This window comes from Micropterus dolomieu, linkage group LG20 (genome assembly GCF_021292245.1).
Source record: "Micropterus dolomieu isolate WLL.071019.BEF.003 ecotype Adirondacks linkage group LG20, ASM2129224v1, whole genome shotgun sequence".
In the NCBI taxonomy this organism is placed as follows: domain Eukaryota; kingdom Metazoa; phylum Chordata; class Actinopteri; order Centrarchiformes; family Centrarchidae; genus Micropterus; species Micropterus dolomieu.
Genome location: NC_060169.1, coordinates 2,470,594 through 2,488,383, shown reverse-complemented (window position 1 = coordinate 2,488,383; position 17,790 = coordinate 2,470,594). Strand labels below are relative to the sequence as shown.

Sequence of the window (17,790 nt, the reverse complement as noted above, 5' to 3'; positions counted from 1 at the left end):
CTCTTACAGTCTCCTATTTCCACCAGCAGCGTGCTCTCGAACCGCTGGACATCCCGACCCATCCCGTCCAGGCGCTCCCCGCTCTCCTCGATGTGCTCCGTCACCTCCTGCTGGATTTTGTCCAGCTCAGAGATGATCTTATCCTTGGTGTTTCCTGTCAGAGGATGAATAAATGTTAGCCAAGAAAGGCTGAGCAATGAATCCAGAGACTCTGTATTTCTGAGCTGGACTCACCAAGGTCGGTGATGACGCTGCCGTGTTTCTGCACCGTGTGTTCGAGCCCCTTCAGGGTATCGTTGATGGAGCTGAAGGTGAGGATGACCTCGGACAGCTCGCCCTGCAGTGTCTTCAGCTGGTTGTTGTTGATGGAGCCTCCGATCACGCTGTGGCCATCTAGAGGCTTCTCAGCATCCAACCCAGGTCCACGTCCACTGGTACCACCAGTGCTACCAGAACCGCCACCTAGCAGGGGTTTAGTTTGCAAAAGTTTTCTTTCAAATGAGTGTATCAAATGTTTAACCTTCTGTAAATAACTGAAACAATATTCAAACTAAAGGTAAGAACAGCAGATTTGTGGCTGGTTGGTTTTATAATTTGAAGTCAGACATGTGGAGTTTGATGAAGGCCATAAACAGAGTGAGGATACTCTGCCTGACAAGACAAACTTCAGGGAACCCAAGGCCCACAAATGTGAACAAACCTGGATGTTTCATGCAGGGCCAACAGTTTTTGTGGAAAAAGGCAGTGAAATACAGAATTTGGTTTGTGATAGGACGAGCAGTGATTCTGGGGTGTGAGCTCACGAGATCGAGACAATACAAGAGATTTTAATACTATTTTTAAGAAATGAAGCTGAATTATATGAAAATCTTGAGCATTAATTTCCTACATTCTGGTGAATTCTTCTGCACCAATAGGTTAGGTTAACTTTATTGTTGTTGGGCACAGCGTAGTGTTGGTTCATAAGAACCATCAACAAGAGCTTGAGAAGCATTGACGTGTTTTACTTCACAAGAGGAAAATATAAACACAGAAGAAAAATGACATTGTTGACAACATGGATTCCATTCCATTGATTAAAGTGCATGTGCTAAGGTGTTAGTATGTTCATTGCACATTGATATAGTGCACCGAGATCACAAGTGCTAAAGTGCTCACATATTTATTGCACACAGCTCTATTCAGCAGCTTAATGGAAGGCGGCACAATTGATAATTGCATGTTGGTACACAGTCTTCTTCCTGATGGCAGGGTTTTGTATTCAGGGAAGAGGGGAGATTTTAATTTTCCTGGCCTGTTTCATAACTGCCTGGTCATACAGGCTCTGGAAAGACTCCTAGTCTCTCCTCCCTACAGTTTTCATGCCTGTTTTGTGCATGTTAGCAAACTTGTTTTTCAACTTAACTGTTAACACTAAGACCGCCAACATTCTAGCACCCGCTGCAGGCGCCGCAACGGTCATGTGCAGGAAGCAGTTTGTTGGGAGGGATGGTGGAGATTCCATATACAGAGTCCCTGCCTCTGCTGAAGCATTTTAAGTCCTGGTTCCTAAGTGATTTATACTGCTTCACCCATAAACCCTATAAAATATCCAAATAAAAATATTCTTTTTAAAAGACAGGGGCGAGACGCTGCGGATGACCCATCCACAGGACAGCAGACAGAAATCTGTCATCAAAGCAGGTTGTTTTCTTAGTCTGACAGCCTATTTATGTTTAAGATGACGGCACCGTGCGTTATGTGCATTCAATTATCTCCTGCTGCTGCACGTCTCGCTTCTAAATGGACCACTTTGCTTTACAATAAAACCACACTCATATATAACTTACCTATACAAGTTAAATATTAGTAAAAGTATTTTAATAAACTCACAGCTCACAGAGACCCCACAATGAAAAATCATAGAGCCGCGAAATGTAAAAACTCACCGTATATGGTAATAATGTATAATATGGCAACTGCGGTCTATATGACCGTGGTGGCGGTCAGCGGTATATTTGCTCAGAAATCTTGTGTGTTTTATTTTAGTACCTAAGATTCAGAAAACATAAAACACATATTTAGGAAAAGTCAAGGGCTGACTTGTTTTAGTTATTTGCATTAATAAAACCTTGACCAGGCTGTTCTAGTGTTAAGTTGCCGAACAATACAGTAATTCCATATCTGATAACACTCTCTAAGAAATCCTCATGATGTGAATGCTCACACCATACAACCTGAAACGCCTTAAAAAATAAAGCCTCTGCTGCAATTTGTTGCACAGGTTGTCAAGGTGCCTCGGGTCGAAGACCATCTCCTCTGTTTTTTGGAGGAACTCTTACCCTCTAACAGAGTCTAACTCGGTGCAGCTCTAAGATCTGTTTCTCCTGTAGATCTACTTCTTTAATATCTGCTGAGTCATGATTTAGTCTTCCCTCTTCTTCGTGTCTTTGTTTACCTCTTTAAATGTGACTGTGGTTCCTTTTCACCTCAATGAGAAATGAATTCATTGTAATCAGTTAGAAACTCCTGGACTCCTGTGTTCAAAACTTTCCACGTTATCACTTAAACACTGGTTCTTCACTGCGTGAGAAAGTTGATGTGTGGCGTGAGAGCGTGTGAAAAATGCAGATTGAGTGAATCTTCCGAGATCTCGTCACACCCCGACTAAATACATTAGTTAACATGGTTAAAAGTGTAAAGAACTTTGGTCAATTTAAACTTATTTGGAATGTCTATCCATACGTGAAACACCTGAGCACTCAAAGATTTTCTTTCTCATGAGAACAAGATGCAAGAATGAGAAAACAAGGGTGAAGTGAACAATCACTGGATTGGTTGATCTGACCTGAGGGTGTGTCCGGCCCGGTTTTACATTGGCCGGTGCACCTGCTGACGTCGTCTCGCAGCAGGCGGACCTCGTCCTCCAGGTGCGAACAGATCTGGGAGCAGCCTTCTCCCCCTGAGTCCAGTCTGACCTGAAGGCTGTTGATGTGGCTCTGCATCAGCCCCAGTGCATCCTGGGAATGATTCTTTAGCCTCTGCAGCTCGTCCTCCACCTTCCCGCACAGCTCGCAGTCCTGGCCCAGCAGCTCCACCTCTGTCACGATGCGACTGAAGTGTTCGCCGTGATCCCCCGTCAGAGCCTTGATCTTCCGCACGTCGTGGCTCAGGTCCACAACCTCGAGACCATTTACATGTTAATATTCATAATGATCAAACAGTAACGGGGAAGTTATCCTTTTAATCAACAGAATTTAATAACTTTAATGTGTTCAGACTGGTTTATGTGTCTGTCGTCAAGGTCATCCTCATTCTTCACTGTGTTTAAATCTGTCTGTATTTGTATCTGCACTTCCCTTCAAACATCACCAGGTGATTACAGGCGCGTAAAAGCTCTCACCTTGTCGTACAGAGAGTCTCCGGACACCGACAGGTCTTTCAGTCGAGTGTTAAAGTGTCGAATCTGATCCTCGTTGGCGACCACTCTCCACTCCAGAGACTTCTCTGTTGTATTTTTTCTTTCTCCCCCCATTCCAAACAGTTCTCCTCCTCCTCCTCCTGTTGTTCCACCTCCATCTCCCCTACCTCCTCCATCTCCTCCTGTTGTTCCACCTCCATCTCCCCTACCTCCTCCATCTCCTCCTGTTGTTCCACCTCCATCTCCCCTACCTCCTCCATCTCCTCCTGTTGTTCCACCTCCATCTCCCCTACCACCTCCACCTCCTCCTCGTCCTCCCCCCTCAGAACCTCCACAGCCGCACTCCTCCAGCCTCCGGCTCAGGAGGGAGGTATTGTTTTCCAGCTTCGACAGCCTCTTGTGGTGCTCGCTCACCCTGTCCTTCACCAGCCCCACTTCCAGCTCCACGTCTGCGATCCTGAAAGCCTGGTCATCGAAGCGGTCCAGGAACACGGCCCTCAGGTCCCCCAGTTCTCTGTGGAAGTAGTCCTTCAGGTCGTTCTCCAGGTATGAGCAGCTCTGTTCAGTCCGCTGCACAGTACTGTTGATCCGCCGCTCCAGGTCTTTCAGTCGACCGTCCAGTCTGTCCTCCGTCACCACGACATCCCTCCTACCTCCCCCTACGCCTCCATCAAAACCTCCTCCTCCCCCGCTGAGCTCCTTGTCCAGGCGGTTCTGCAAAACATCAAAGTCCTCTGAGGCCGAGCTGATCTTGCGCTCAGCGTCAGTGATGCGGTCCTGGAGGTCACCGACGGCGTCGCAGCATCCCTGCGAACGCTCCACCTCCCGTCGCAGCCCGTCCAGGCCCTGCCGGTACCGAGCGTCCATGGCATTTAGCTGCTTCTCCAGAGCTCGAATACTCTCCCTGTCCGCCTGCTGCTGTCTGCGCAGATCCTCCACGCCGGCCTACAGAACACACAACACTGAAATCCATCTTACTGACCTAGACATGTTGGCTTCAGCCCTCAGAGGGTCGGGGGCCTCATGTTGTTTTGGATTACTGGCTCATTAAAGGAGGTGGATGTGATACCTGACAGGAAGAGCAGGACAGCGACACCCTCCTCTCCAGCTCCCTCAGGATCTCCTCCCTCAGCGAGCTCAGCCTCTCTCCACTCAGTCCTCCTCCGTCCAGCTCATTTCCTTTCCCATTGACCAGGTGGTTGCTGATGTTGACCAGGGTTTTATCGTGGGCCTGTTGGCGACACATCAGCAACAGTTTTCGTTAAAATTCTATGGCATTCGATTTTTATTTCATAACAGATCTCATAACAGCGACCGCAGTTATCATCCCTGGGGCCAGAGCGGGTGGCGTTGAATCCCGACTGAGTGTAAATACGGTAAGATTTTTATTGACATCGGCGATAACGACTCCCGGTTAAGCCAATCGGAGGTCACTAAGATTAATATTGAGTCGTGTGCACCCCTGCCAAACACGTATAGCCTCATTCCGCCGCTGGCTGTCGAGGTGGTGTCCAGCAAACGATGTGGGCTTTGTAGATCATTGGCAGACCTTCTGGGGAAGACCTGGTCTGATCCGGAGAGACGGCATCCATCCCACTTGGGAAGGAGCAGCTCTCATTTCTAGAAATCTGGCCAACTTTATTAGCGGACCAAATCCATGACAACCCAGAGACAAGGAGGCAGAGTCGCAGTCTAACACACTTCTCTGCTCCTCCATTTCAGGAGTTACTTAGTGAAAACCCCATAGTGACGGCGTCTGCCCCCTCCAACAGTACAAAAGAATAGGAGAATGAAATGTGGACTCTTAAACAGCAGATCTCTCTCCTCTAAAGGTGTACTAGTAAATGAATTAATATCAGATTATAATATTGATTTATTTTGTCTTACTGAGTCCTGGCTGGCTGATGGAGAGTATGTTAGCCTAAATGATATAACATACTGGTATAACGATAAGTTTTTTTTCCTGAAAATTTGTCCCAGCAGTTCGGGGTCTAGCACTTTAAATGTTAACTTTCACCCAGAACAACAGATGGCGCCAAATATCAGCAAAGCACATGTTGCCCTCCTGACTGAAGCGTGTCACTGTCCCACCGAAACTGGTGACAGAAGTAACAGTAGAAAGTTTATTTTTCATTTGTGTGGTATTTACTGTAGCCTAAATATCAATATCATTCATTTACAAATGAACTGAATTGAATTGTAGAAGCAGTCTGCAGCCTAGGTGCTTGATTTATACACCTAAGCCATGGAAGTGATAGTTTATAGATGTGTGGATCGATATAGTGTATAAAAATAAATTTGTTTAAGTGTACCGAGCGCCTGGTCCACAAGGTGAAGGGAATATTCATGTAGACGCTGAGAATGACGTTCATCATCTCTCTATTAGATTTAATCGGCTTCTCATAAACCGACTGACTGTTTTAACCACACTCTCAGCCTTGTTCTGGTATTGAAATCAAACATTTAATAGTGTTTCCACAGAATCCCTTTTTATCTAACCACAGGTTGATAACTTTTAAGTTCCTACTGCTGGACTACACGCCATTAGGCAGAAATTTCTACGCTAGATGTCTATCTGAAAGTGCTGCAGCTAAATTTTAGTGTGGTGATTAAAGTAAAGTGATTCCATCAGCTTTTACCTCATGACCATGTCTGAATATCAGACAGGACTGCTCTGTTAATTTCAGTCCCTCTCAAACTGATCTTGTTGCTGCAGGCTCGCTGTGAACGTGGGAGGAGATGTTGAGAAAAAGTGATGGACTTGTGTCAGATATATTGAATAATATCATTCTTGCCTATTTCTGCTCGACATTTTAGTGAAAGTTGAAAAGTGGTAGCATGTAAGACACATTTGTTATGAATCTTCAAAGTTTTAAACTGTTGCTGTGGCACCAGAATACTGAGCCCACAACGCCAGCAGAGCTTTGGATGTTTATTTTCATGGATGGAAGGCAGATTTCACCGTAGGAAAAAGAACAACAACAACATTGGGAGCGCTGCCTGATCAATAAAACAATGAGTTTGTGTGCTGACAGAGACCTGACTGACCCTCCAGTACCCACAGGTAGAGTGGAAACAGTGACTCACCTGTGTGCGGTTGTCCAGCTGGTCCAGTTTGGTCTGAATGTTGTGAATTGTCTCTTTTATCTCCGGCTGAGCTGCATCAGCAGGGTTCCTTCCTCCTGAAGAGGAACCTCCTCCTCCTCCTCCGGTGAAGCCCGGTTTGTTGGCCTCCTGCTGCAAGTGTTTATTTAGGGTGGACTGAAGGTCCTGGAGGTTCCTGGTCAGACTCTGGATCTTCTCCTCCAGCTGCTTCATCTTCTCGTTCTCAACTCGTCCTGAAAGAAAAGGAAGAAGCAACTTTTACAGTCCAGTAGAGACGGTGGAGGGGCCGCAGTAAGAGCAGTTCATACTGGTGACCAGCAGAGGTCAGCACAGCTTATAGAAGGTCCGATGGTTTCCAGCAGGTTGGATCCTGAGGAGGGCTCAGTGATCAGCGTCACCAGAAGACTTAACATGCTATCTGTACAACATGTGGTCTCTCTGGTGGTGCTTGGTCTACGGAGCTGATCTGGATCCATAATGTGTAGATGTAAAGAATAAGAAGGGTCTCCATCAGCACTGTGCCGGTCTAAAGGGGGAAACCCCTGGACATTAGATCAGGGACGGGCATCGCTACTCGCTACAGAAGAGAACTTCAGCTGATACTTTCTGTCACCAGATGGTAGCAGAAAATGACTTTGTGTGGTTTCACTTGCAGCCAAACACACAGAAAGAAAGAGAAGAGCAGCTTTTTCTCCTGATGTGCCTGCACCATTAACCATTAACATTTGTATTTGCTGTTCCCATCACTTGTCACTGATCGATCGCTGCGTTCCATCACACCAGTTCAAGCTTTTGTGGCGCAGCAGCTGATTTTCCTGACGGAGCCTCCGGCTGCAGCTGCGGCTGCTTCAGGTGCATCTGCTGGACGTGCAGCTTCTCTTTACTCTGAGAGTCTTTAGTGTAGTTTAGTGACTTCTTTAAACAGACTCTGACTCGTTTCTGGAGGTTTGACTCACCACTAAAGGAAAAAGCACTCTGAGATCTTTCACTTCAGTTTATTGATCAAACCTCCCGAGCTTTCCCCGTATATAAAACCTACCTGTGAGGATGAACTAATCAGGACGAGCAGGATCTGTTTCCCAAAACTTTTATGTAGCAGTTATTTGAAACAAGAAAAAATAAAATAGATCACGTTGCTTGTTCATAACAACAGTAAAACTAATAATAGGTGACCAATCAGCTACTACGGCTTCAACAGGTGTCATTTTAAGAGAGGTATGAATGAAGTACTGTTGGTATCGGTTGGTATTGGTTGGTAAGGGTACTGGTTTTGGTGCAGGTAGCGTAACATTTTAAACGATACCCAACCCTACTTTAGATCCAGTTTGTGGGGCCCATGTGGGTTCATCCTGCTGCTGGTGCGGAGCAACAACTGAGAAACCTTTCCTCACTAGCCGTGTCGCATTAGAAAAGGATTTCACAAAAAAAAATTTTATGCTGGCTTGAGGTGGTTTTTGCCTTTGTGGAAAAACTAAATGCTCTAAACGGGAGATGGAAACACTTCTGACGTCGCAAACTTGTAACTCACGTCTGATCAGCTGGTTCTGCTGTCAGCGTCTTGCTTGACATTCCCATAACGCGCGGAGACATGTCTGGTAGCAGTTTGCCCGCTTGAAACACATTCCTGAGGACCCCTTTCTATTTTTTTAAGCTCAATGGTCATCATGTTCATGCGGCTGGTTTTGTTTCGTATTCGTCTTTTTTATTACAGCCATGTGTGATGTCAACTACTGACGCAGCTACGCTCGCTGCAACATTACAAAAGTCCGCTTAAAAAAAATAACAATTAGATGGAAACATGGCTACTGTCACCTTTCAGGCTTAGCCACAGGAAATGAGGTCCAAGAGGTTTTTCTGTTGACAATAGGGTCTTTCTAAGGATTTATGTTCAGATGTGTCAAATGAGAATCCACTAACCGCTCTGGCCAGATCCAGAACTGCCTCCTCCCCCCTGTCCTGGTCTGGGCTGAGGTCTGGTGGTGGAAATTTGGGTTCCTGCTCCTCCAGCTGGACCATCGTTGCAGTCTTCTCCACTGTAGCCGTCGCAGCACTTCCACTCCATCTCTGTGACCATTTTGTAGGCCACTTTGTAACGCGGCCTCATGTAGGTCCGATAGCTGCAGAGGTCAGACAGCAGTGAGCTCGATATCGAACATCATACAGTCATTAAACAATCACTGAGTGTCAGGAGAAGAATCAAAGCAAACTCAGGGAACGCACGAAACCATCTCTCTAATAAACAGGGTGTGTGTTCTTTCCATTATGTCAGGAAACGTTCATCTTCACACGTGGCGGGGCTGTTGCTGTGGACTCACGTTTGGTGCAATTTGAACACGAAACAGTTCAGCGGGGCTTATATTGCTCCGATCTGCAACAGCAAGAGCCTCCGGAGGCGGGGCTTATAGTCTCCGATATGTGTGTGTGTGTGTGTGTGTGTGTGTACTCACACCACCACCCTGCTGCACTGTCCGCTCCCCCAGCTGCAGGGATGATAATCGGGCTTCACGTAGGTTTCCACTCCGTCCTCGACCACACAGCTCACCGTCTTTGTCACAACAAACGCACACCAGTTCCTGTTCAACACACACACACACACACACACACACAGGTTTCAGTCACATGACAAGACAAACAGCAACACCAGAAAGTTCATGTTTTATTAGAGTTCAGTGTTTATTGATCATGTGACCAATGAAAACCTAGTGGACAGACGAGGCCCTGTTTTATTCAGACCTGCACATCCTAAACTTTTTTCCCCATGTTTTCTTTACCCGCCTCCTGACAGACGAGACCCGAACAATCAACTTACTTGATGCACGGCTCTGTGTAGGACACGTTAACGTGTTCTGCTCATCCGTGACTTTACCGTCCACCTCAACTATGTTTTACAGTTTAATTTCACTTTAAATTCCAAAAACTGAACTCCATCAACTTCCTGTCAAGATAAAAACCTTTAACCTCCACGCTAAAGGTCTCTGCCCCCCATGGCACCGCGGTTCAAGATCTCTGCCCCCCATGGCACCGCGGTTCAAGATCTCTGCCCCCCATGGCACCGCGGTTCAAGATCTCTGCCCCCCATGGCACCACAGTACACAGTCTAACTGAGGAGGTCTCACTCTGTCCGTCAAATACGACACTGCGTTTCTTACGTGACATTTCTTTGCAATCCTTTGACAAATTCTATAACGGGAATATAAGGATAAATGAAGCGTTCTGATCAGACTGTCCTGATGGATGTAGTCGTGGTTCTGTCGGTCAGCTGCGGCTCCACAGGTTAACAGGTGACTGTTTCAAAACGACTCTCTGTTTGCTGAGATAAATTCACACAGACTGCAGATCATCATGAGACTCATTACACACAACAACACACTCGTCCTTGTCTTTGTGTGTCTCCTGTTGCTGATGTCATCGGTGTGTGACGAAGATGAATGCGTCGCTGTGTCGGCCATGTTGGATCGGCAGCAGACAAACTGTGTCTCTTTGTGTTTCAATTCAATTATGTTGATTTTTCTGGAATCCAGAACAACAAGCAGGAATTCAACTTCTCCTGCTGCAGCGCCAAACAGATCTTTAACGTCCAGATCATGTGCAACGTCCAGCTAATAAAAAGTGTAATCAGGAAAATGTACTTAAAAAAGTGCCATCCTCAACCAACAGGCCACCTGCAACATTATTAACAATCAGAGCCGGAGCGTCCTATACGTGCACTACGTAAATGAAGCAGGACCTCGTGTGAGTGTTTACAATTTTGAAGAGAAGATGAAGAATGATTATCGTTCTGGGCACAAGAAGAGAACGAGCTCAGACTGACCAGCAGTCAGGTAAACTGTTTCCTCTCCAAGTGTGATGTCAGCAGATCACAGTGACGTCTCTCTCTTGCCAGACTTTGTGTCTGACCTCTGTTAGAGTGAAATACAGCTATTTATTACGTTTGATAACCGCCAGCGTGCAGCTGTGTTTATAAACTGCAGCTCGGAAAAGATAACCGGCTCATGCGTGCACAATTGTACATATATATGAGCGTGCACAATTGTGCATTCCAGCGGCAACATCTGTGACGGCACTCCTCAGATCTGTCTCCATTTCAAGGTTGAGTTACAACTCTGGATATTTGCAAAATGGAGAGCAATGGATTTACATTGACTACTGACTGTTAGTCAGTATGATTAGCGGGGGAGTCTGGGAAATCTGGACGCGCATCTCTCAGTAAATAAGCACCACGTATTCAGTCGAGTCCTAGTTTATATTTTAAAATGTATTAAAGGAAACCCGGGGGCCAGTTTGAAGGGGCCTGATGGAGCTGATAACATTAATATCTGGCATGGATTGTTATCTATAATTTACAGTTTGGGAGTAGAGTAGATGCTGGATCATGGGCCAGTACAAGCACAGAACCAGTATAGACGTCTTTAACAAGTCCCACAGACCCAGGTGAAGTACAGCCGCCATCAGCCTAACTGACCTGGGCTCTGAGATCATGTTGTTTTATGTAGTCCTGTATTTGTTGCTGTCCCTGTGGCCCAGTGAAGGCGTGTTAGGGGTAAGTGCTGATTATCCGTGCTTTGATTCCTGTATAAGCTCCAGGGAGAGATCCTACAAATCCAGCTACTCTGCCATTTCCCTTTTCTTCCTCAAATTATTTTGTCCTTTTAACATGTTTTGCAACAGTTTGTTTTTCTCCCCACAAGGTCTCGTTAGGTTTGTTCAAATTGTCAAAGAAATCTTGGTTAAATTTTGAAGTCAGTTCCGGTAGGCCTCTGTTTGGTGTCCAGGCCACAGAAACCGCCGTGTTAGGGAAAACTTTTGGGGATCCGGAGTGCCAGTCACAGTTCAGGTCAGACAAATATCGCTTATGTCTTATGAAATGTCTCTCAGTACATGACCCCCTGTCAGCCACAACAACCAGAAGGCAGCAGCAGATGGTGGGTCTACGGAGAACAGGATGGAGCTGCAGAGTGATCCGGTTCTGCACAATGGGTGAAATTTGAACACCAGACCTTTTGGCTTGTTGCCTGTCACTGTAGGACGAACTGCGCCTCTTCCACTGGTGAGTACATGCACGCCATTTTGGTTGGAAGCACTAGCATACAGATGCCCTGTGTGTGTGTGTGTGTGTGTGTGTGTGTGTGTGTGTGTGTGTGTGTGTGTGTGTGTGTGTGGAAACATTTGGTTTGCATTCACTCCACACTGAGAGATGGGGGGGGGGTGATCTGGATGGAATACAGTTCTCCTTGTGTTAATCTTCATAAACCAAATTAAATCTAACTGACCACCACACACTGTCTAAACAATTCCACCTTAAAAAGACAAACTGTTGGTACACTGTGCCCCCCCGAGGATTAAAAACATGATGCAACGCCGAAGGCATGAGTGACATCAGACACAGAAACCCAACCCAAACTAAATATTTACTGCAGATCTACAGTTAACATGGAGACACAAAATAACATAAAGCCTGAGATGATTCAATGCTGAATTTAAATATCTGACTGTGGGACTTCATGCTTTCTGTTCCTCAGGAGAACCAGCTGCAAAATAAAGACGCACATCAAATACAAAGAGTGGTTGGTGGCAGATCAAGGATCAGGACATCCGTACTTCAAACTGGACCAGAGGCCCCAGACACCTCGGGCCCCAGGGCTTGTTCATGGAACAATCCTGATTACATGTAAAAAAAAAAAAAACACGTCTACAGCATCAGTACATTATACAGCAAAGAGAGAGAGGGAGAGAATCTGCAGCTCTGTAACACGGACTCACTAAACTGAACATTTCTGATGACAGATCTGTGCTGCTGTTTACTGTCGCCACAATGACCATCTGCAGAGAGTTGACTGGATGACAGAGAACCTTCACAGACATCTATTTCTTTGTGATTAAGAACTCTGAGTTGCAGATTCAGTCAAACAGCCCAACTGAAATAAAACGCAGAAACAAGACATTAAAACATTTTGCCCAATGAAGTCTTAACACATGCCCGAGCCGATTTGTGACTACTACTAAAAAAGAAACAGAGACAGATGTTTCCCTCAGGTCTTGAGTGTTGCATTGTTTGCCCACCAGAGGGCGCACTGCCTCGATACGAAACAAAAGAATGAGCTGACCGGAGTCGACGGAGCGTGCACAAGCAGCAGCGTGTTTAATGCTACAGTCGGTGAGCGCTGGAGGTTACGCTGCTGACAGACCTGACCGTAGATTAACAGGGGGACCGTTCTACTGAACGGTCCCCTCATTTCTCTCAAGTTCATCACTTCAAAGTAATTCACGTGTTTATCAGAGGAGGAGCGGCAACATTAAAGGCGGTTAAAGTAAAGTTTTTAACGAATTCTAAATATATCTGCCATTGTCTGCCATCCCTGCAAGGCTAGTAAGTAGGAACAATGGAGCAGCGGAGAGAGAGGACGACCCTGAACAAATTCAGGTCAAGCAGCGTACAGCAGCAGAGTGGACATTTCACAGCAGCACTAGGGTGACGCACGAGCATCTTAAACACGAGCACCCTGGAGCCGTTGCGTCTCACGCCGGGGTACGTTTTTAGCGACCGCTTGCTGGTTAAGCCAACTGGCTGTAATGTAAAGTTTGTTAGTGTACCTGTCAGAAAACAAGGTGCCGGCCAAGAGAACGGACTACGAGGACCACCAGCACATTTTAGACACAGAGGACAGATGGTCAAGGAATCCATTTACAGCCGGGTCCAGAAACTGTCGCTTAACGGGGGAGGAGGTCTGAGACACCACTTATCTTCCTCCAACAACCGTCCTCTCATCTCTTCCCAGGAAACAAAACGAACGTTCTCTTTTGGCCTCAGGTGGCTCCAACGACCATAAACCCTGTCGTTACAACATCCAGGAGCCCTAACGACCCAAACAGTTCTCCAAAGAAGGTTCACAGAGACAGACTCACCAGAGTCCACAGAGACAGACTCACCAGAGTCCTCAAAGAAGACTCACCAGAGTCCACAGAGACAGATTCACCAGAGTCCTCAAAGAAGACTCACCAGAGTCCACACAGAAGACTCACCAGAGTCCACAGAGACAGACTCACCAGAGTCCACACAGAAGACTCACCAGAGTCCAGAGAGACAGACTCACCAGAGTCCTCAAAGAAGACTCACCAGAGTCCACAGAGACAGACTCACCAGAGTCCACAAAGAAGACTCACCAGAGTCCACAGAGACAGACTCACCAGAGTCCTCAAAGAAGACTCACCAGAGTCCACAGAGACAGACTCACCAGAGTCCACACAGAAGACTCACCAGAGTCCAGAGAGACAGACTCACCAGAGTCCTCAAAGAAGACTCACCAGAGTCCACAGAGACAGACTCACCAGAGTCCACAAAGAAGACTCACCAGAGTCCACAGAGACAGACTCACCAGAGTCCTCAAAGAAGACTCACCAGAGTCCACAGAGACAGACTCACCAGAGTCCACACAGAAGACTCACCAGAGTCCAGAGAGACAGACTCACCAGAGTCCTCAAAGAAGACTCACCAGAGTCCACAGAGACAGACTCACCAGAGTCCACAAAGAAGACTCACCAGAGTCCACAGAGACAGACTCACCAGAGTCCTCAAAGAAGACTCACCAGAGTCCACAGAGACAGACTCACCAGAGTCCACACAGAAGACTCACCAGAGTCCAGAGAGACAGACTCACCAGAGTCCTCAAAGAAGACTCACCAGAGTCCACAGAGACAGACTCACCAGAGTCCACAAAGAAGACTCACCAGAGTCCACAGAGACAGACTCACCAGAGTCCTCAAAGAAGACTCACCAGAGTCCACAGAGACAGACTCACCAGAGTCCACACAGAAGACTCACCAGAGTCCAGAGAGACAGACTCACCAGAGTCCTCAAAGAAGACTCACCAGAGTCCACAGAGACAGACTCACCAGAGTCCTCAAAGAAGACTCACCAGAGTCCACAGAGACAGACTCACCAGAGTCCACAGAGACAACTAGAGATTTAATATCTGCAGAATTAACACAGTGATGTCACTCTGTCTACAGGAAATGAGTCATTCAGTTTGCTGATGATGACATCACAGTTGCTTTACTGCCAAATGGATGTGTGCGTGTATGTGTGTGTGTGTGTGTGCGTGTATGTGTATGTGTGTGTGTGTGTGTGTGTGAACATCATCAGACGTGCAGAATTCAGTTTGAGGACTTTGAAACATGTTGTAAACACGTACACGAGGGCGCGCATGAATCTCCATTATCAGAGAGTCACTTAGTCTCGGGCTGCGGAGAACCATGTGACCCTGAAGACTTGCCGCCGGGTCCCTTACTGACCCAATTAAGGGAGATTTGGAAGCAGCATCCTGATTAGTAAAATAAAGTTACACAAAACGTTAAAAAAACGATGTCCGTCTGTTTTTTCAATACATCTCATCACTGACTGACTGGTTCACATTCACACCTGTGAAATGTTCTCTTGGACCGCGACAGTCCGGGACCCCCTGCTGATTGTGCCTGGATTCTTACCACCCAGGTACTGTGAGCGGCCCCCGGGGGACACAGAGGAAGTCTTGATAATATCACAAAGCAGGATTTGATTTCAACCAGAAAGCTGGTTCTGTACAGAGTTCTAAAGAAACCCGCGGGGTTCCCTGTTGACCAATGAAGCTCGTATCTCCAGTGTCTCCTTCGTATGAAATAATAAAAATACTACTTTGTGAAAATTAAGTCCTAAATTATTACAGTTTGTGTGTTATTATCACCTGGAAAGTCCTCCAATGGTGCTTTAATAACTTCCGCTCACATATAAAACAAGCCACTAGTTCAGATCAATATCTGTGAGCTCTCTGCAACACAACACAAGGTAGGAAGTAATCATTCTTTATTATATTATTATTATTATTAATTTACCACGACTCCACCTACATGAAGCTACGACACAACTACAGTGAACATTAACTGATAATGTCAGCAGACAGGTCAGAGTGGAGCTGAACCCCACTGGATAAATGAGAAAGGACTGATCCAGAGCAAAATCCTCTCTACAGAAGCATCAGTCTGGACCTCTTTAACACGAGGCCTCCGCATCTCATCAGCCACACGGGGACGTCTACAGAGCGTGGAGCTGGAAACACTGGATCCAGCAGTGACCCTGGAGACCTGCACGGTGCTGCAGAAACCCAATCGTCCACTAGGAGGCGCTCAAGGCTGTAATGCTTGTAACAGCGACCGGGGTGGGGATGTTAAAGCACGGACAGGTACAGCGACAGCAAACACACCTGCTGGTGATCTGGACCGTCTCACACCTGCTGCTGAATCACCGTGTGAACAAAGTGACCTGAGCAGACAGACACGGGGGGGCAGTGAGACCCAGCTGAGCAGATTAAAGCAGTTTGTGAGGAAACAAGGAAGGAGGAGAATTAAGAAAAGGATTTTAGATCAAAATAAACTCAGGTTGTCTCGTTTCTAACCCTCTTTTATTAATTATATTCCTGTTTTCCAGCCGGTGGTGAGAACCGCGGAGAACATGAGGAAGGTCACAACCTCCTCATCCACACAGCAGACGGTTCACTGCTTCATGTTCGTCAGCATTTATTCAGCCCCTCTGTTTCTGCTGTCACCCTCTCACAAAAGGAAACACCTTTCGCTGTTACACGTTGTTTCCACTGCGACGGAAACGTTCTGTCAACAGAACCCGACCGTCACGAGATCAAAGCGGTTCTGATCCGCATCAGGACGTAATAACTGTACAGGAAGTGCTGTCAGAATAAAACTCAGTCATTGGAGAGCAGGAAAGAGCTCTCAGGTGTTCTCTGTGGAAATGATCTGCATTCACACATTATGCTGCTTTTAGTCCAGTGGTTCTCAAAGTGGGACCCCCAGGGGTTCCTGAGGGGGTTCCAGGGTGTCCCCAGCAAAAAGGTGAATCATTTCTTTTGGTTATAACTCGAACCGAGAAGTTTCCCAGTGACAGATTAACGTCTAAAGCCTGATCAGATGGGGCCCGGGGCCAAGTCTGGTCTCTGTTCAGGGTCCTTGATGGAAAAACGTTTGAGAACCGACATGCCACCGGTTCACACACACCCACCTGAGGGCCGCGTGCCAGCTGCTCATCAGGAGCGGTCAGGAGAACCAGGAACCTTCTGGTTACCACCGCAGAGGATCATGGGAATGTTTGAACATGAACTTCATGAACGTACATCTAAAACAAGATTTAATCAGCTGATTCATTTCACATGGTTACCATGGAAACACAGCTGTCCTGTGACATCACCAGGAACAGTCGGACCTGCAGTATCAGACCGGGATTCAAACCGGCACCCTCCTGACACTTCCTGTCCACTCTTTCACAATAAAACATCTGGTGCGTGCACAGAGACTCTTCTGCGGAGAGATCACCAGACCCTGACGTCACCTCCTTCATCTCCACCCTCATCATCATCAGGCTTTCCGTGCACGTGTCAACCTACCTGTGTCTGCTGGCGGCGCGAGCTCCGTGCGCGTGCGCGCCGGCGTACAGACTATAAGCGGGTCGCAGCGGGAACGCGCTCTTGGCGTACGCGCAGGTCCAGAGCGCGAGCAGCAGCAAGAGGCGCGCGGCCATCCCGCTGATCAATACACGATCAATACAGAGTATTGGTACTCGATCAGAGAGGGATCAGCTCCTCAACTGGCGGGAAAAACTCCCATCTCCATGGAGACAAAAATAAAAGTTTCCACGCAGTCCGTCCTAATTCCCCATGATCCGGATTCTGATCCGAACACCCAGAAACCAGACCTGAAACAGAGCCCAGTCTCCTTTGATCCGCTCCGGGTCCCACTCCGGGTCAGGGTCCTGCTGGTCCTCCGCCTTTAATCCGGGTTTAGTCCAGTTTTAATCCGGTTCGACCCGGTCAGAGTTCGTCCATCAGAACTTCTCAAGTGAAACAAAGAAAAGAAGAAAACGTTGCGACAGACTGAACCAGGACCAGCTGCTGCTCCTCCTCTTCATCACCGCCCAGCCGAACTGTCCCCGCCCCTCCCGGAGGAGAAACCAGACACGTGCAGCTCCGCGCCCACACCTGCACCGGCCAGGCCTGAGAGGACCGGTCCAGGTTTCATTGATAAGCTGTTAAAAAGGAACCTGCTTCTGTTCAGACTCTGATTCTGACATTCAGAAGACTTTCTTCTGTCCGGACTGAAGGACCAGTCCGCTGCTCGTCTGGACTTTATTATTGGCAATAAATCCCAACAGCGTGTTTGACGTCACTTTGTGTTGAAAGTGGGGGGACATCAGGGCACAGATCAGGGCCGTGATGATACACGAGAACAAGACCAGAAGAGGTTTAACA

General features: G+C 47.1%; 1 protein-coding gene and 1 long non-coding RNA gene across 2 annotated transcripts in view; one reads left to right on the top strand and one right to left on the bottom strand.

Annotated features, from left to right (window-relative positions):
- LOC123959256 (EMILIN-1-like) overlaps positions 1-17,425 on the bottom strand; it is a 21,299-nt gene extending 3,874 nt beyond the window's left edge. Inside the window, exons 1-9 of the mRNA XM_046033208.1 lie at positions 16,930-17,425; positions 8,953-9,078; positions 8,423-8,622; positions 6,488-6,738; positions 4,470-4,631; positions 3,383-4,345; positions 2,828-3,161; positions 235-462; positions 8-154 (exon numbers count right to left, since the gene is read on the bottom strand). Of these exons, the coding sequence (XP_045889164.1) occupies positions 8-154; positions 235-462; positions 2,828-3,161; positions 3,383-4,345; positions 4,470-4,631; positions 6,488-6,738; positions 8,423-8,622; positions 8,953-9,078; positions 16,930-17,063 (2,545 nt within the window). The 5' untranslated portion in view covers positions 17,064-17,425. The remainder of the gene's footprint in view (positions 1-7; positions 155-234; positions 463-2,827; positions 3,162-3,382; positions 4,346-4,469; positions 4,632-6,487; positions 6,739-8,422; positions 8,623-8,952; positions 9,079-16,929) is intronic.
- On the top strand, positions 9,729-14,856 carry LOC123958816. Its single transcript, XR_006822165.1, has 3 exons — positions 9,729-10,326; positions 11,381-11,552; positions 12,025-14,856. It is a non-coding gene; the product is annotated as an uncharacterized LOC123958816 (long non-coding RNA).
- Positions 17,426-17,790: the final 365 nt, after the last annotated feature.